This window comes from Meles meles, chromosome 15, assembly GCF_922984935.1.
Source record: "Meles meles chromosome 15, mMelMel3.1 paternal haplotype, whole genome shotgun sequence".
Classification (NCBI taxonomy): domain Eukaryota; kingdom Metazoa; phylum Chordata; class Mammalia; order Carnivora; family Mustelidae; genus Meles; species Meles meles.
The window spans coordinates 29,964,830-29,978,487 of record NC_060080.1 but is presented as its reverse complement, the minus strand read 5'-3'; the positions used below and the strand labels follow the sequence as shown (position 1 = coordinate 29,978,487).

At 35.3% G+C, this 13,658-nt stretch overlaps 1 protein-coding gene across 3 annotated transcripts in view; it reads left to right on the top strand.

Moving 5' to 3' along the window:
- Positions 1–13,658, top strand: part of HEATR5B (HEAT repeat containing 5B) — a 105,758-nt gene that overhangs the window by 3,824 nt on the left and 88,276 nt on the right. For all 3 annotated transcript variants that reach the window (XM_045979445.1, XM_045979443.1, XM_045979444.1), the window contains exons 3-8: positions 379–590; positions 3,359–3,467; positions 5,192–5,341; positions 8,542–8,713; positions 10,222–10,379; positions 11,544–11,793. In XM_045979445.1, coding sequence (XP_045835401.1) covers positions 379–590; positions 3,359–3,467; positions 5,192–5,341; positions 8,542–8,713; positions 10,222–10,379; positions 11,544–11,793 — 1,051 coding nt within the window. The remainder of the gene's footprint in view (positions 1–378; positions 591–3,358; positions 3,468–5,191; positions 5,342–8,541; positions 8,714–10,221; positions 10,380–11,543; positions 11,794–13,658) is intronic.

Below are 13,658 nucleotides of genomic sequence, written 5' to 3'. Positions count from 1 at the left end.
AATGGTTCATTTCTTTTTTTTTTTAAGATTTTATTTATTTATTTGTCAGAGAGAGATAGCACAAGCAGGCAGAGTGACAGGCAGAGGCAGAGGGAGAAGCAGGCTCCTTGCCAAGCAAGGAGCCCTATGCGGACTTGATCCCAGGACCCTTGGATCATGACATGAGCCGAAGGCAGACGCTTAACAGACTGAGCCACCCAGACATCCCAAGAATGATTCATTTCTTACCAAAGTTTTCCTTATCTTGAAAATTTTCATTTATGGTCTTATGCCTAATGTAATCTAGATTTTAACTGTTCAGTATTTTTTATTTTGATTAAAAGGTAGCAAAGGCATATGTAAGAAAAAACTGGTAATGTTCTTTGTGTTTTATAACAGACTGATGTAAAGGAAAAACAGAAAAAGCTTGTTGAACAATTAACTGGATTAATAAGTAGTTCTCCTGGACCACCTACACGAAAACTGTTAGCTAAAAATCTTGCAGCTCTTTATAGCATTGGGGATACTTTTACAGTTTTTCAAACACTTGATAAATGTAATGATATTATCAGAAATAAAGATGATACTGCAGCCTACTTACCAACGAAACTGTAAGTACTTACTCTGACGTTTTGGGTTTTTTTTAGAGTGACTTATCTTAATAAAGGACCACTGACCATAAAGACGCCCAGGTCAGTGGAACCTGTGGTGTGTTGCTTGACAATGAAAGATCTAAGTAGGTCTGGGGAAGGAGTTCTTTTTCAAGCTGTTTCATCACACCTGGGACTTTCAGAAACGACAGAGAATTGGTATGATGTCAGCAATTTGCACAGAGGTCTTTTAGTAAATTTGGATGGAGAGAATATTCTTGGCTGGGATAGAAAGAAAAGAAAAGTAAAGAATTTCTAGGTGATGGGATTGAGGCAGGACTTGGGCCAAATTCAGGCTGCTGCTTATTTTGTAAATAAAGTTTAACTGGAATACAGACATGCCCATTCATTTAGGTGGTGGCTGCTGTCATGCTCTAGTGGCAGAATTGAGTAGCTGAGACAGAGACCATTTTGCTTGCAAGTTTACTGACCTTTAGATTAAGGCCTTACCCAACTCCTGGCTCATACTTGTGGCTTGGGTCATGGATAGACATTTCCAGAGCAAGCCTTAAGGTTAATGGCTATAGGGTGCATCCAATGAGAGGGTCAAATAAGAAAACCAGCAGCTGTAGTACAGTGAGGAGTATTATCAAGGGGAAAATAACTCATCTGTGGCCTAAGGGGAGAGCAGTGTCAAGGAGGCTTCTCAAAGAAGTATCAGCCGAAGATCAACAACAGGGAATGACACATGGTGGTTAGTCAAGTAAGTGGTTAAGATGGGAAGATGGATGTGATAGACCAGGGACTGACAAACTTTATGAAAAAGAGCCAGGTGGTAACTGTTTTCGGCTTTGTGGACTATCCATCTCTGTCACAACTGCTCACCTCTGCCGTAGACTCTGTGTAAATAAAAGAGCTGTGTTCCAATGAAACTTTATTTACAAGAACAGGTGGCAGGCTGGATGATGGGCCAGATTTAGCCTACAGACTGTAGTTGGCCAACCTGTTTTCTAGGTGAAGGAAACTTCTCATTGGGAGCAAAAGTAGGTTCTTTATACCTTATTTACAGTGCCTTTCAGAAAGATGTAAAATAGAGGAGGAAACGAGTCATGAGGAGAACGTGAGAAGTTCATTTCTGGGTGTGCTGATTTGCAGTAGAGGAGGGAACATCCAAGGGACAATGTGTAGTAGGTAGCTTGAAGTCGTGGTCCAGATTTCAGAGCTCTGAATTGAGAATGTAGTTTTGGCAAGTGGAGTGGAGATTAGGAACCCTTTGGTATACATAAAGTTACCTAGGAAGAGTTACTTTTGGGAACTAGAGGATGGCCAAGGACACATCTCTAAAACGCCATGCAAGGGGCCTGGACCAGTGAAATAGCTTAGAGAGGAAATGGGGAGATTATTCCCAACCTGGACACTGAGTTTTAGGTCTGTTCTCAACTGTACAGGTATGTTGTGATTAGATTTTGTGTTGTTTTGAATAGATGTAGATCTCAGAGGTTTTTAGAAGAGGTTAGAGAGTCCTAGTGTTTTCCAGTTTATTTTGGAATTTGAAGCTATGTTAATACTTCGATGGTTTAGTTCTCCACCACTTAGCAAATCCACACATCACTTTCTAGTTCTGCTTAAGTAGAGTTTACTATATATTCCTTATTATTCATATGTATTTCCAATGGATTCATGGGTTTTGTTTAGGAACTCCCTAAATATTCTGGCATGTGACCTCGGTCCTTTTTCGTTTTGTTAGCAGCCTGGAGAATATTGAAAGAAGCATAGGATTTAGGGTCAACCAGGTGAAGGTTTCCCTGATTCTACTATTTATTGCATATGTGATAGTGAGGTATATGTATTTAATATCTCTGCCTCAGAGTAAACTTGCTCAGGATACATAGCTATTATTAGGTGGCAGGTTCTAGCACTTAGTCACAGATCTGCCAGACTTCTAGGATGACACTCTTCACTCCTGTCCTGTACTCTGTCTGTATACTAAACTCACAGCTACTCACTTCTCTGCTATTCATCGAACTGATGATGGAGTGGTTTCTTCTATCCTGAAGAGATGGGCTTTTGTTACATTTCTTCTTCTGTATAGCCAAATGTTCCATGAAAGCCATAAAAATATATTTGAAGAGTAATTTTTACTATTATTTGTATATTAAAAGGCAGGAACTGTGTGCAATAAAAAAATGTGTAAGATAGATTCCCTGTTTCCAGATTTTACATTTCCACTGGTAGGATAAGATATAACATTATTTATATTTACTTATATTTATTTTTATTTATTTTTTAAGTAGGCTCTATGCCCAAAGTTGGGGCTTGAACTCATGACCCTGAGGGGATCAAGAGTCACATGCTCTACAGACTGAGCCAGCCAGGCCCCCCAAGATATACACACTTAAATAGTCAAGTTAGAACACAGTAAATAGATTAATTTTTATCAAAATGAGTGGTTAACTTTAAACTTTATATATAATGAGAGAAGAGGAGGAATCATTGTAGACTGACATAATTTAGGAAGTCTTTATGAAAGGAATACTTGGGTTTCTTTCCAAAGGAGGGGTATGATTTAATATGTGAATATATATTTATTCTCTTATATTCCTAACAAGAATACAGGTTGATTAACCATTAAGAATAGATAAACAAGGTGTTTTTGAAAGTTGAGAATTAAGGATTTGTAGCTGAAAGCATCCTGCACCAATACAAATTGATTTCTGAAAATTAGAAAGGTATCGTGGAATTGTATTATTAATCTGAACACTGACTGGTGGAAACATCACTTCTTATAGGGCTGCAGTGGCTTGTGTTGGAGCATTTTATGAAAAAATGGGGAGAATGTTAGGAAGTGCTTTTCCAGAGACAGTGAATAATCTTCTGAAATCTCTAAAAAGTGCAGAGGTAAGTTTTACAACAAATATTATTTAAATTCTTTGCTTGTGGCAGGAGTTAGATGTCAGTAAAAATATATGTTTGCCTTTTTTTCTGTCACTGTGGTACTCATACTGCTTAGCAAGAAGGTAGTTTAAGATAATTACTTGTACAGAGTGGCTGGGTTATGGACATTGGAGAGGGTATGTGCTGTGGTGAGTGCAGTGAATTGTGTAAGACTGATGATTCACAGACCTGTACTGCTGGAGCAAATAATACAATAAATGTTAATTAAAAAAAGAGTATTACTTGCAAAAGATATTACTTGCCCCTTCTTTAAGTATATTACCTTATATTTCAGTGAGAAGGAAAAGAATGCTTTTCCTTGGCAAAAATAGTTTTACCCATTATTTCTTATTTAGCCATATGGATATTTTTGCACTGCCATTTTATTTTTGTGCCATAGCTAATGTATTAGTTTCCTAGAGTTGCCTAGGCAATAAATGACCATAGTGACTTAAAACAACAGAAACTTGTGTGGTCTCACAATTCTGGAAGCAAAAATCCAAAATCAGGGTGTTGGTAGGGCCATGCTTCTGAAGACTCTTGGGAAGAATCCCTCCTGGCTTTCTTCACTGCTAGTGGTTGCTGGCAATTCTTGGCATTCCTTAGTATTCCTTGATTTCTAGATGCACTTCTAACTCCATCCTTACACAGTGTTTTTCCTGTGCATCTGTATTCTGCCTCCAAATTCTTCTCCTCTTATAAGGATACCAGTGATTGGATTAGGGCCCACTTGAATCAACTATGACCTTGTCCTTATTTAATTTCTTATTTCCAAATAAAGTCATGTTCACAGGTAATGGGGCTTAAGACTTGAACGAATCTTCTTGGAGGACACTGTTCAATCCACAGCAGCTAATACTGAGTAAAAATAGTTTTATTTTGTCACGTCAATTTGGTGTTACTTTTGAAGGTTCCTTATCAACTTGGTGTTACTAAAACTAGACCAAGCCCTGGACTCTCACAGTCCAGTTGCTCCATCTCGGAAGGCTGAAAATTTCTTGGACAGCATTTCTTCTGGGTACTACTTGCCTATTCATTTATTATAAAACAATGATTGAGGACATATTGTCAGGTAGTAAGCTTATAAAGATGAACAAGACATGGTCCCTGACCTCTTAAAAGCTTATAGTCTTGTGGAAGAGATCTGTGTTTGAATGAGTATACTCCAAGAAATGTGAACCAAGTACTGTAAGAGTATGAAAACAGTTTGAAGTAGTTATAAAAGATGAAAGCTTACTGTATCTCTGTAACAGGTTTTTTAAATGTGTTGGATGGGTCTTCTTTTAGATGGTTTATATTACTACTTAACTACTTTTGGCTTACCCATTCACATTCTCAAAGTGTGGACCCTTAAGATGTGATATTGAAGTTTTTGAAATTGTTTCCATGTTCTCATTAAGTTGTATTTCATGTTGTGGGAACATTAGAATATGTTTTCTTGTGGTAACCATATTTCTCAGCAAGATATTATTTAATTGAAGTTAATAATTATTAACTTTCAGGTACTTTCTAGGCTACTTTATTTTATTTTACTTTATTTTGTTTTTCATTACTTACTGTTTACAGTGTAAAGGTAAGACTACAAAACCATGAAGCCCAGAAAACTTTTGTGTTTTGGTATGTTCTTGTTTAAACATGGAACTTGTTTTACAACATAGTTTATAGCTTTGATTTATGTTCATGTCTAGTCTCAAGGGCGAAGTGAAATCTTAATGAGCCTACAGAAAGTTCTGAATGGACTGGGAGGTGCAGCAGCTTCCTCTCATCGTGATATTTACAAGAATGCCAGGTCCCTCTTGACTGACAGGTCAATGGCTGTTCGATGTGCAGTTGCCAAGGTTAGTACTTGGCTGATTTATGCTATTTCTTTTCTGGCTTCCTCTTAAACAATGACTTTTTTTCTTTTAAAGTTTTAAAATGTGATAGCATACTTTTTGTTCCCAAGGATTAGTTTCAATTTGTACAGTTCTATACAAATGGAATCATGTGGCATGGGCGCTTTCTTTTGGTCTGGTTTCTTTTACTCAGCATATTAACCTTGAGATTCATCTATATTGTTCCATGTGTTGCTAGTTCATTTCTTTTCATTGCTGAGTAGTAGTATGTCATTGTGTGGGCGTACCACAATTAGTTTATTCCTTCACCTGTTAAGGATATTTGAATTGCTTCCAGTGTAGGATATTAGGAAAAAGCTATGAACATCTGTATACAAGTTTTTGTGTGAACATATGTATTATTCTACCTGGGTAAATACCTAGGAATGGAATAACTGGATTATATGATAGATTTATGTTTCACTTTTTTAAAAAGTTGCCAAACTATTTTTTCCAAAGTACTTGTATCTCTTTACATTTCCAATAGCAATGTATGAGGTTTCTAATTCCTCCACATCCTCATTTGGTATTATCCGTCTTACTCATTTTGGCCATTCTCATAGATATGTACACATATCTCATTGTGTGTTTAGTTTATATTTCCCTAATGACCAATGATGAGCATATTTTCACATGCTTATTGCCATCCATATCTTCTTAGATGAAAAATGTATTCAAATCTTTTGTCTGTTGTTTTATTGAGTTGTCTGTTTTCTTATTACTGAGTTTTGATAGTACTATATAGAGTTTTTATGTATCTGTTTATCAGATAGATGATTTGCAAATACTTATTCTCCACTGTGGCCTATCTTTTCATTCTCTAAATAGTGCTTTTCTAAGGGAAAAAAGGGAAGTTTTGAATTTTGTCAAAGTCCATTTTACCAGTTTTTTTATATAGACTGTGCTGTTCATATTATATCTAAGAAAATTTTCCCTAACTGAAGGTTTCTCTTATGTTTCCTTCTGGAAGTTTCATAGTTTTATACTGAGATATATGATCCATTTTGAGTTAATTTTTAAATATGGTACAAGGTATGAATTAAAGTTCTTTTTTTTTTTTTTGCACATGTGTATTCACTTGTTCTAGTACCACATTGGAAACACTATCTTTTCTTCACATGAATTGCTTTTGCACCTTTGTTTAAAGTTGGTTGTCCATATGTGTATGGGTCTGTTTGGACTCTGTTATGTGCCATGTCCATAACATTTGATGTCCATAACACTGTCTTAATTACTGTACCTTCATAATAAGTCTTGAAACTAGGTCGTGTTAACTTTCTAACTTTGTTCCTTTTCAAAATAATATATTCTAGGCTCTTTGCATTTCCATATGAATTTTAGAATTAACTTAAAAATTTCTAGAAAAGTAGCATGCTGGGATTCTGATTCATGCTGCTATTTTACAATGAATCAATAGATCAATTTGGGAAGAGTTGATATCTTAACAACACTAAATCTTCTAACCTTTGAACATGTTCTATCTTGCCATTTGTTTAGGTCTTCTTTGTTTTCTCTTAGCAACATTTTGTGGTTTCGATTTATAGGTCTTAGACATCTTTTGTCAGATTTATCCCTAAGTATTTAATATTTTTCAATGCTATATTAAATGGTATTGATTTTTAAGATTTTAATTTCTAATTGTTCGTTGCTAACACGGAAATCCAATTGATTTTTGTATATTGATGTTGTATATGCCGATGTTGTTAATTGGCTTACAAGTTCTGTCAGCTCTTTTAATAGATTCTATCAGATATTCTACATAAACAATTGTGTTGTCTAAGAATAAAGACATTTTTAACTTCTTTTCCAATATGGATACCTTTTGCCTTGGCTAAATCCTTCAATACAATGTCGAATTAAAAACATGAGAGCAAACATCCTTGTCTTACTCCAGATCCTTAAAGAGAAAACATTCAGTTCTTTGCCATTTAGTGTTAAGTATTGGTTTTTCTTGATGATTTTTATCAAGTTGAGGAAGCACCTTTATATTCCTACGTTGCTAGGTTTTATCAGGAATGGATGTTGGATTTTGTTAATTGTCTTTTGTTTTAATATTTGGTTTCTTATGTTGTTTTTGTTGTTGCTGTTTTCTAGTTAAACTTCTTATTTTACGATAATTGTAGATTTGCATGCAATTATGAGAAATAATACAGAGATGTCTTTATAAACTTTTACCCAGTTCCTCCCAAAGGTAATATCTTGCAAAAGTATAATACATTGCCATAGTCCATTGATCTTGTTTAGTTTTCCCCAGTTTTATTTGTGTACAAATTCAATTTTAAGATCTATTTATTTATTCGAGAGAGAGAACACTCACGTGAGTGAGTGTATAGGGTAGGGGTAGAGGGAGAAAATCTCAGGCAAACTCCCTGCTGAGTGAGGAGCTGTTCACGGGGGCTGCATCCCAGGACCTCCCCTTCCAAAGTCATGACCTGAGGCTAAACCAAGAGTTAGATGCTTAACCAACGGAGGCACCTAGGTGTCCCTACAAATTCAATTTTAAAAATCAATGCTGGGCTATTTAGGTGTCTTTCTTCTTTAGTGAGTTGTCTATTTCATTTTTCAAATTTATTGGCATAAAGTGGTTTATGATATTCTCTTTGTTCTTTTAATATATATTGAATCTGTAGTAATGTGACCTCTCTCATTCCTAATTTTGGTAATTGGTATCTTTTTCCTTTATCTGTCTGACTAGAGATTTATCGTATTTATTGGTCATCTCAAAGAAGCAGCTTTGGATTTTATTTCTATTCTTCCTCAGTTCTCTATTTCAGCTCTGTTATCCTTGTTTATTCTCTTTTCTCCCCTGATTACTTTGTGCTAAATTTGCTCTACATCATCAGTTTCTTAAGGTAAAAGCTGAGGTTATTGATTCGAGACCTTTCTTCTTTCTAATACAGGAGGAGTTCAGTATTAAGTGTCTTCTCCTGTACTGAAAACTCTCTAGAGGCCGTAAGCTGGGACAATTATAGAGTTAAGTTTGTTTTCCATCTCTTAAGGATTGCTATCCTTCATTGCCTGATGTCCAGTGTCTTGAAAACTATTGTTTCATGTATTTTAATTTTTTGGTTATTTCAGGAGACAGACTAAATCTGATTCTTGTTATTATATCTCTGAAAGTGGAAGTTCCAGGATGTATGTATTTATTTTTCTTTAAATTTCAGTGTCTACTAGAACTACAGAATGAAGCTGTGTTCATGTGGACTGCTGAATTGGAAAATATTGCCACTCACTGCTTTAAGGCTTTGGAAAATTCAAATTATGGGGTTCGAGTGGCAGTGTCTAAACTCTTAGGAACAGTCATGGCTACAGCGTTGATGCCAAAACAAGCAACAGGTATCATTTACCTATCCCTGATGTAGTCTGTAACAGGTATTTGAAGGTATATGAAATCTATCTAAATAAACTATTTGTTATAGGTAAGTCATTTGAAATATTTAAACTGTTAAGTGTCTTTGTCTACCTTTTCAGGGAATGGAACTACCCAAATGGTATTTTCCTTGATATAGACAAGACATTTTTTTAAATTAAATTAAAATTTTTTTCAGTGTTCCAAAATTCATTGTTTATGCATCACACCCAGTGCTCCATGCAATACAAGACATTTTTTTATGGTTATAATGTACAAGATAATATATATCAAGTATACTGAATATATAAGCAAGCAAGACTTATATAAGGGTTTTCTATAATCTTCAAGGGACTGGAATCTGGCACTTTATATGACTTTCAATCTCTGATGAGTAGATCCCTTTTATAGTACAGAATTATTTTTCTTTTCTTTTTGGCCATTGCTGTAAGCAGAATCAGAGACATTTGTCATGTGACTTCTGCTGTGTCTCATTGTTCCATAGAGATGCCTCAGTGAGGGTTGTAAGTGGACCGTGAGGGAGCCCAGCCACGTCTGCTACTGTCCCCACCCCTACTCTAGCTCTGTGTAGCAGGAGAATCAGATGTAATAGATTCAAGTCCTGGCTCTTATGTTAATTAGTTGTGAAGCCCTTTAAGCTTTAGTCTCTTTATCTTTAATGATAATTATTTCAGTCTGTGCAATTAGATGATGATGATGACAGGTAACATTTATTAAGTGCTATGTGCCAGGCACTGAATTCAGCATATAACCGAGCTGTTTTATTTAATTCTCACAAAAGCCCTATGAATTATGAATACTATTACTATTCCCACTTTATAAACAAGGAAATTGAGGCTTAAGAGATTGTGTAATTTGTGTTCTCTTAAGTTTTCTATAAGCCTCAGAGCTGAAATTCAAACCCAGGCAGCCAAATTCTGATCTCTACATACTTAATCATGAGCTTGATACCTCTCCTACAGAATTCTTGTGAGGATTATGTTTGCAGCTATATGTGAAAGACTTTATAAAACATTTTCTGTACAAGGGAATGGCATTTCAGCTTCAGTCCAGTGACATTTTAATCTGTTGCTAACTGTTGTCTAGAGAACGTGAACTTGACAAAGTTTCTTTGCATCTACTCTGTTGAGAATGAGGGCTGTGAGTCACTTAGCAGTATCTGCTGTGGATGTGCTTTGTCCTTGTTGTGTTACATATGTCAAGGTTAACATTAGATTATGTTGGGCATAGATTTAATGAATTGATTTTAATTTTTAGCTCCTTCCATTTTTCCTAATATTTTTTGCTTCAAAATTGAATTTATTTTTACGAGTGCATTATAAATTTAAAGACTATAAGAAAATGAAAGGACCCTATCTTTGTAGTAGTTTAAGGATTCTTAGAAATAATTACTTGAATTTTAAGCTAGATTTATTAGAAAATGTTATCTAGTAGCATTATATATTGCTTATGAATTTACTTTTCTTCCTGAAAGTAATGCGCCAGAATGTGAAGCGAGCGACATTTGATGAAGTCTTAGAACTCATGGCCACCGGATTTCTACGTGGAGGGTCAGGTTTTTTAAAGAGTGGTGGAGAGATGTTAAAAGTCGGAGGGTCTGTTAATCGTGAAGTAAGAGTTGGAGTTACACAGGTTTGTAATGCATACTTATGAAAGAATTCTGTTCACATTGCTGGTGAAATCTCATAGAAGACTCTTAGAACACACAGATTTTTAATATTGTCTGGTGTTTTTCCAAAGTGTTTATTTTACCAAATGAATGCATTATATTCAGATTCTAAATTACACACTTACATTGAAAGATAGATTCTTAATGATGTGTAAATAAGCTTGTGTCTGCTATATTTATATAAGTATCCAACAACATTTTCCCAAATTTTACTTGGCAGAAAATCAGATGTAAAATAATTCAGTTTTAAATTCAGTATTTAAATTCAGTATTCAGGGGCGCCTGGGTGGCTCAGTGGGTTAAAGCCTCTGCCTTCGGCTCAGGTCATGATCTCAGGGTCCTGGGATCGAGCCCCACATCGGGCTCTATGCTCAGCGGGGAGCCTGCTTCCCCCTCTCTCTCTCTCTGCCTGCCTTTCTGCCTCCTTGTGATCTCTGTCTGTCAAATAAATAAAATCTTTTAAAAAAAAAATCTTAAATTCAGTATTCAAATAGCTTGAGAAATTTAGATTTTACTGTTCTCCAGTGACCCTGTAGCTAACCCTATTCGTTAATATTTCAATTGGGCTTATCATTAATGAGTAATCAATATAATTATGAAACTAATCCTGACTTGGAGTTAAAATTAAGCAACTAAGGTGTTATGGTTAATGATCTAAGAATAATTAATGCATAAAAAGATGAAATGTTTCTTTGTGATCTTAAGCAAAATCACTCCAACTACACATTGTTCCTGAAAACAAGTGTAAAATAGAAGTAAACGATTTTTATCTTACAGTCACAAGCAGGGGTTTCTAGTCCTAGGTCAGGTTTCTTTAAAGTATGAGAGTTTTCTTATTCCTATAAACTGTTACCTTCCTCTCCATCACGATAAATTCAGCTCTTTCCCTCCCTCCCCACCATCTTTTTTCATTCTTCAGGAAGCTGCTAAGAACGGTTTTTAGCCAAAAATACTTCTATCAGTAATTCCTATTCTAGAAGTACAAAAAAGGTCTCAAGTATTAAATTTTCTCAATTTTAATCTCAAATGTAATTTAGTTTGGATGCTGTGTTCATTTGTTTCTGTAGTTTTATCTGTAATCTCAATTAATTTATATAATTTATCTGAAATTATATCTCTATGTATAGGCGTACGTTGTTTTTGTAACCACATTGGGTGGTCAGTGGTTGGAGCGTAGCTTTGCTACATTCTTGTCCCACGTACTTGATCTGGTGTCCCATCCTCGGGCAACGCAAACACATGTAGAAGCTGTGTACTCAAGGCGATGTGTCTCCTTTATCCTAAGAGCTACTGTGGGCAGTCTGCTAGGTGAAAAAGCCCAGATTGCAGCTGCCAAAGAAATATGCCAAGCTATTGGAAAACAAATGAAAGCAGTAGGTAAGAATTGATGTGTGTTGTTGATTTCCTTAGTCATTTAGCTTTATATTATTATTCTTAATAAATACTAATGGATCTGATTATTAGTTCATGGCATTTTCTGGACTGCATTTTACTAGTCACTTGTATTGAGTATGTTTATTTGTTATTAAAACAACGTAATTACAGTGAAATAAAATTTTTAAAGATTTGAGTGGCATGTTTGAAAGGTTAGGAATTGTTTCATTTCTAGTATCTGTACTGATGTTCTAGCTCTCCTGGCATTTAAGGAACAACCTATTGTAATTTTTCTGCTTGGGCCTTTTGTTTTATAAACACGTGTTTATTTGTTTCCTTTCGTTAATAGGCTTAGTAAGAAGACTTAGATAGGAACAATTGTTGTGGTTATTAGCCCACTAGAGGATATCCTGTGAAACCTCAATTAATTCATAATTAAAAGAAATATCCATTTTATAAATTTTTCAGTTTAACAAGTAGTTACTGAGCATCTGAGATTGCAAAGCAGTAATTCAGGGTTTGAATAACAAGTGAAACAAACGGTCCTGCTTTCATGGAGCTTGCAATCCAATTAGGGAACTGAACAAAGTAAAAATAAAATGAAAAAAAAAAAAAAATACATTCCGTAGGACAGTTCAGTTTTCTTAACCATTTTAATCAGGAAAATTATATTGCCTAGTAGTGGCCTTTAGAAATAAGAATTTAATGGGATGCCTGAGTGGCTCAGTCGATTAAGCATCCTACTCTTGACTGTGGTCCAGGTCATAATCTCAGGATTGTGGGATCGAGCCCCACATTGGGCTTCACACTCAGCAGGAGGTCTCTGCCTTTCTCCCGTTTGCTCTCTCTTTCCGTCTCTCAAATAAATAAGTCTTTTAAAAAAAGAATTTAATGAATAAAGCATAATCTATAATTTATATTTAAAGAATATATATTAAATATTTTATAAAATTAGTAAAAGTAAATTCACAAATGGAATTTTCATTGTTTATAATAGCTTATAGACTATGCTAAGGCATACCATTTCTATTTATTTTATTTAAAAAAATTTTTTATTTAAATTTTAGTTAACATACAGTGCAGCATTGGTTTCAAGAGTAGAATTCAATGATTCATCACTTACATACAACAGCTAGTGCTCATCACAAGTGCCCTCCTTAATACCCATCACCTCTCTAGCCCATCTCCCATCCACCATCCCCCATCACCCCTCAGTTTGTTCTGTATCATTAAAAGTCTCTAATGATTTGTTTCCCTTTCTCCTTTTTCCCTTTCTCCTTCCCATATGTTTTGGTGGCTTTTTTTCTTAATTCCACATGTGAGTGAGGTCATATGGTATTTGTCTTTCTCTGACTGACTTATTTCATTTAGCATAATACACTCTAGATCCATCCATGTCAAGCAAACCATTTTTGTTTTTTTATTTTTTTAATATTTTTTATTTGTTTATTTGAGAGAGAGAGAGAGAATGCACATGCGGGAGGAAGAATAGAGGGAGAAAGATAAGCAGACTCTGGTGTGAGTGCAGAGCCCATTGCCTGAGATCTTGACCTGAGCCGAATTCAAGAGTTGGCTACCTAACCAACTGAGCCACCCAGGTGCCCCAAGCCAAACATTTTTAAATGCATAGGGCTAACTGAAAGTTAAGAATTGTGAATTAAAGGGTGTTTAAGTTAATGAGGTACCATTCTTTAGTTATATTAAAATAATAATATGTCCTAAGTTCACAACTTGAAAAATATTTGTACAATGATGTGTTGAAGAAATGTTGAAGTGCCAGAGACACTGTGCCAGACTGTGGGAACAAAACAGTGAACCAGGTATAGATAGTACCTGGTCAAGGAGCTGTGCTTTAGCAATCAAAAGAT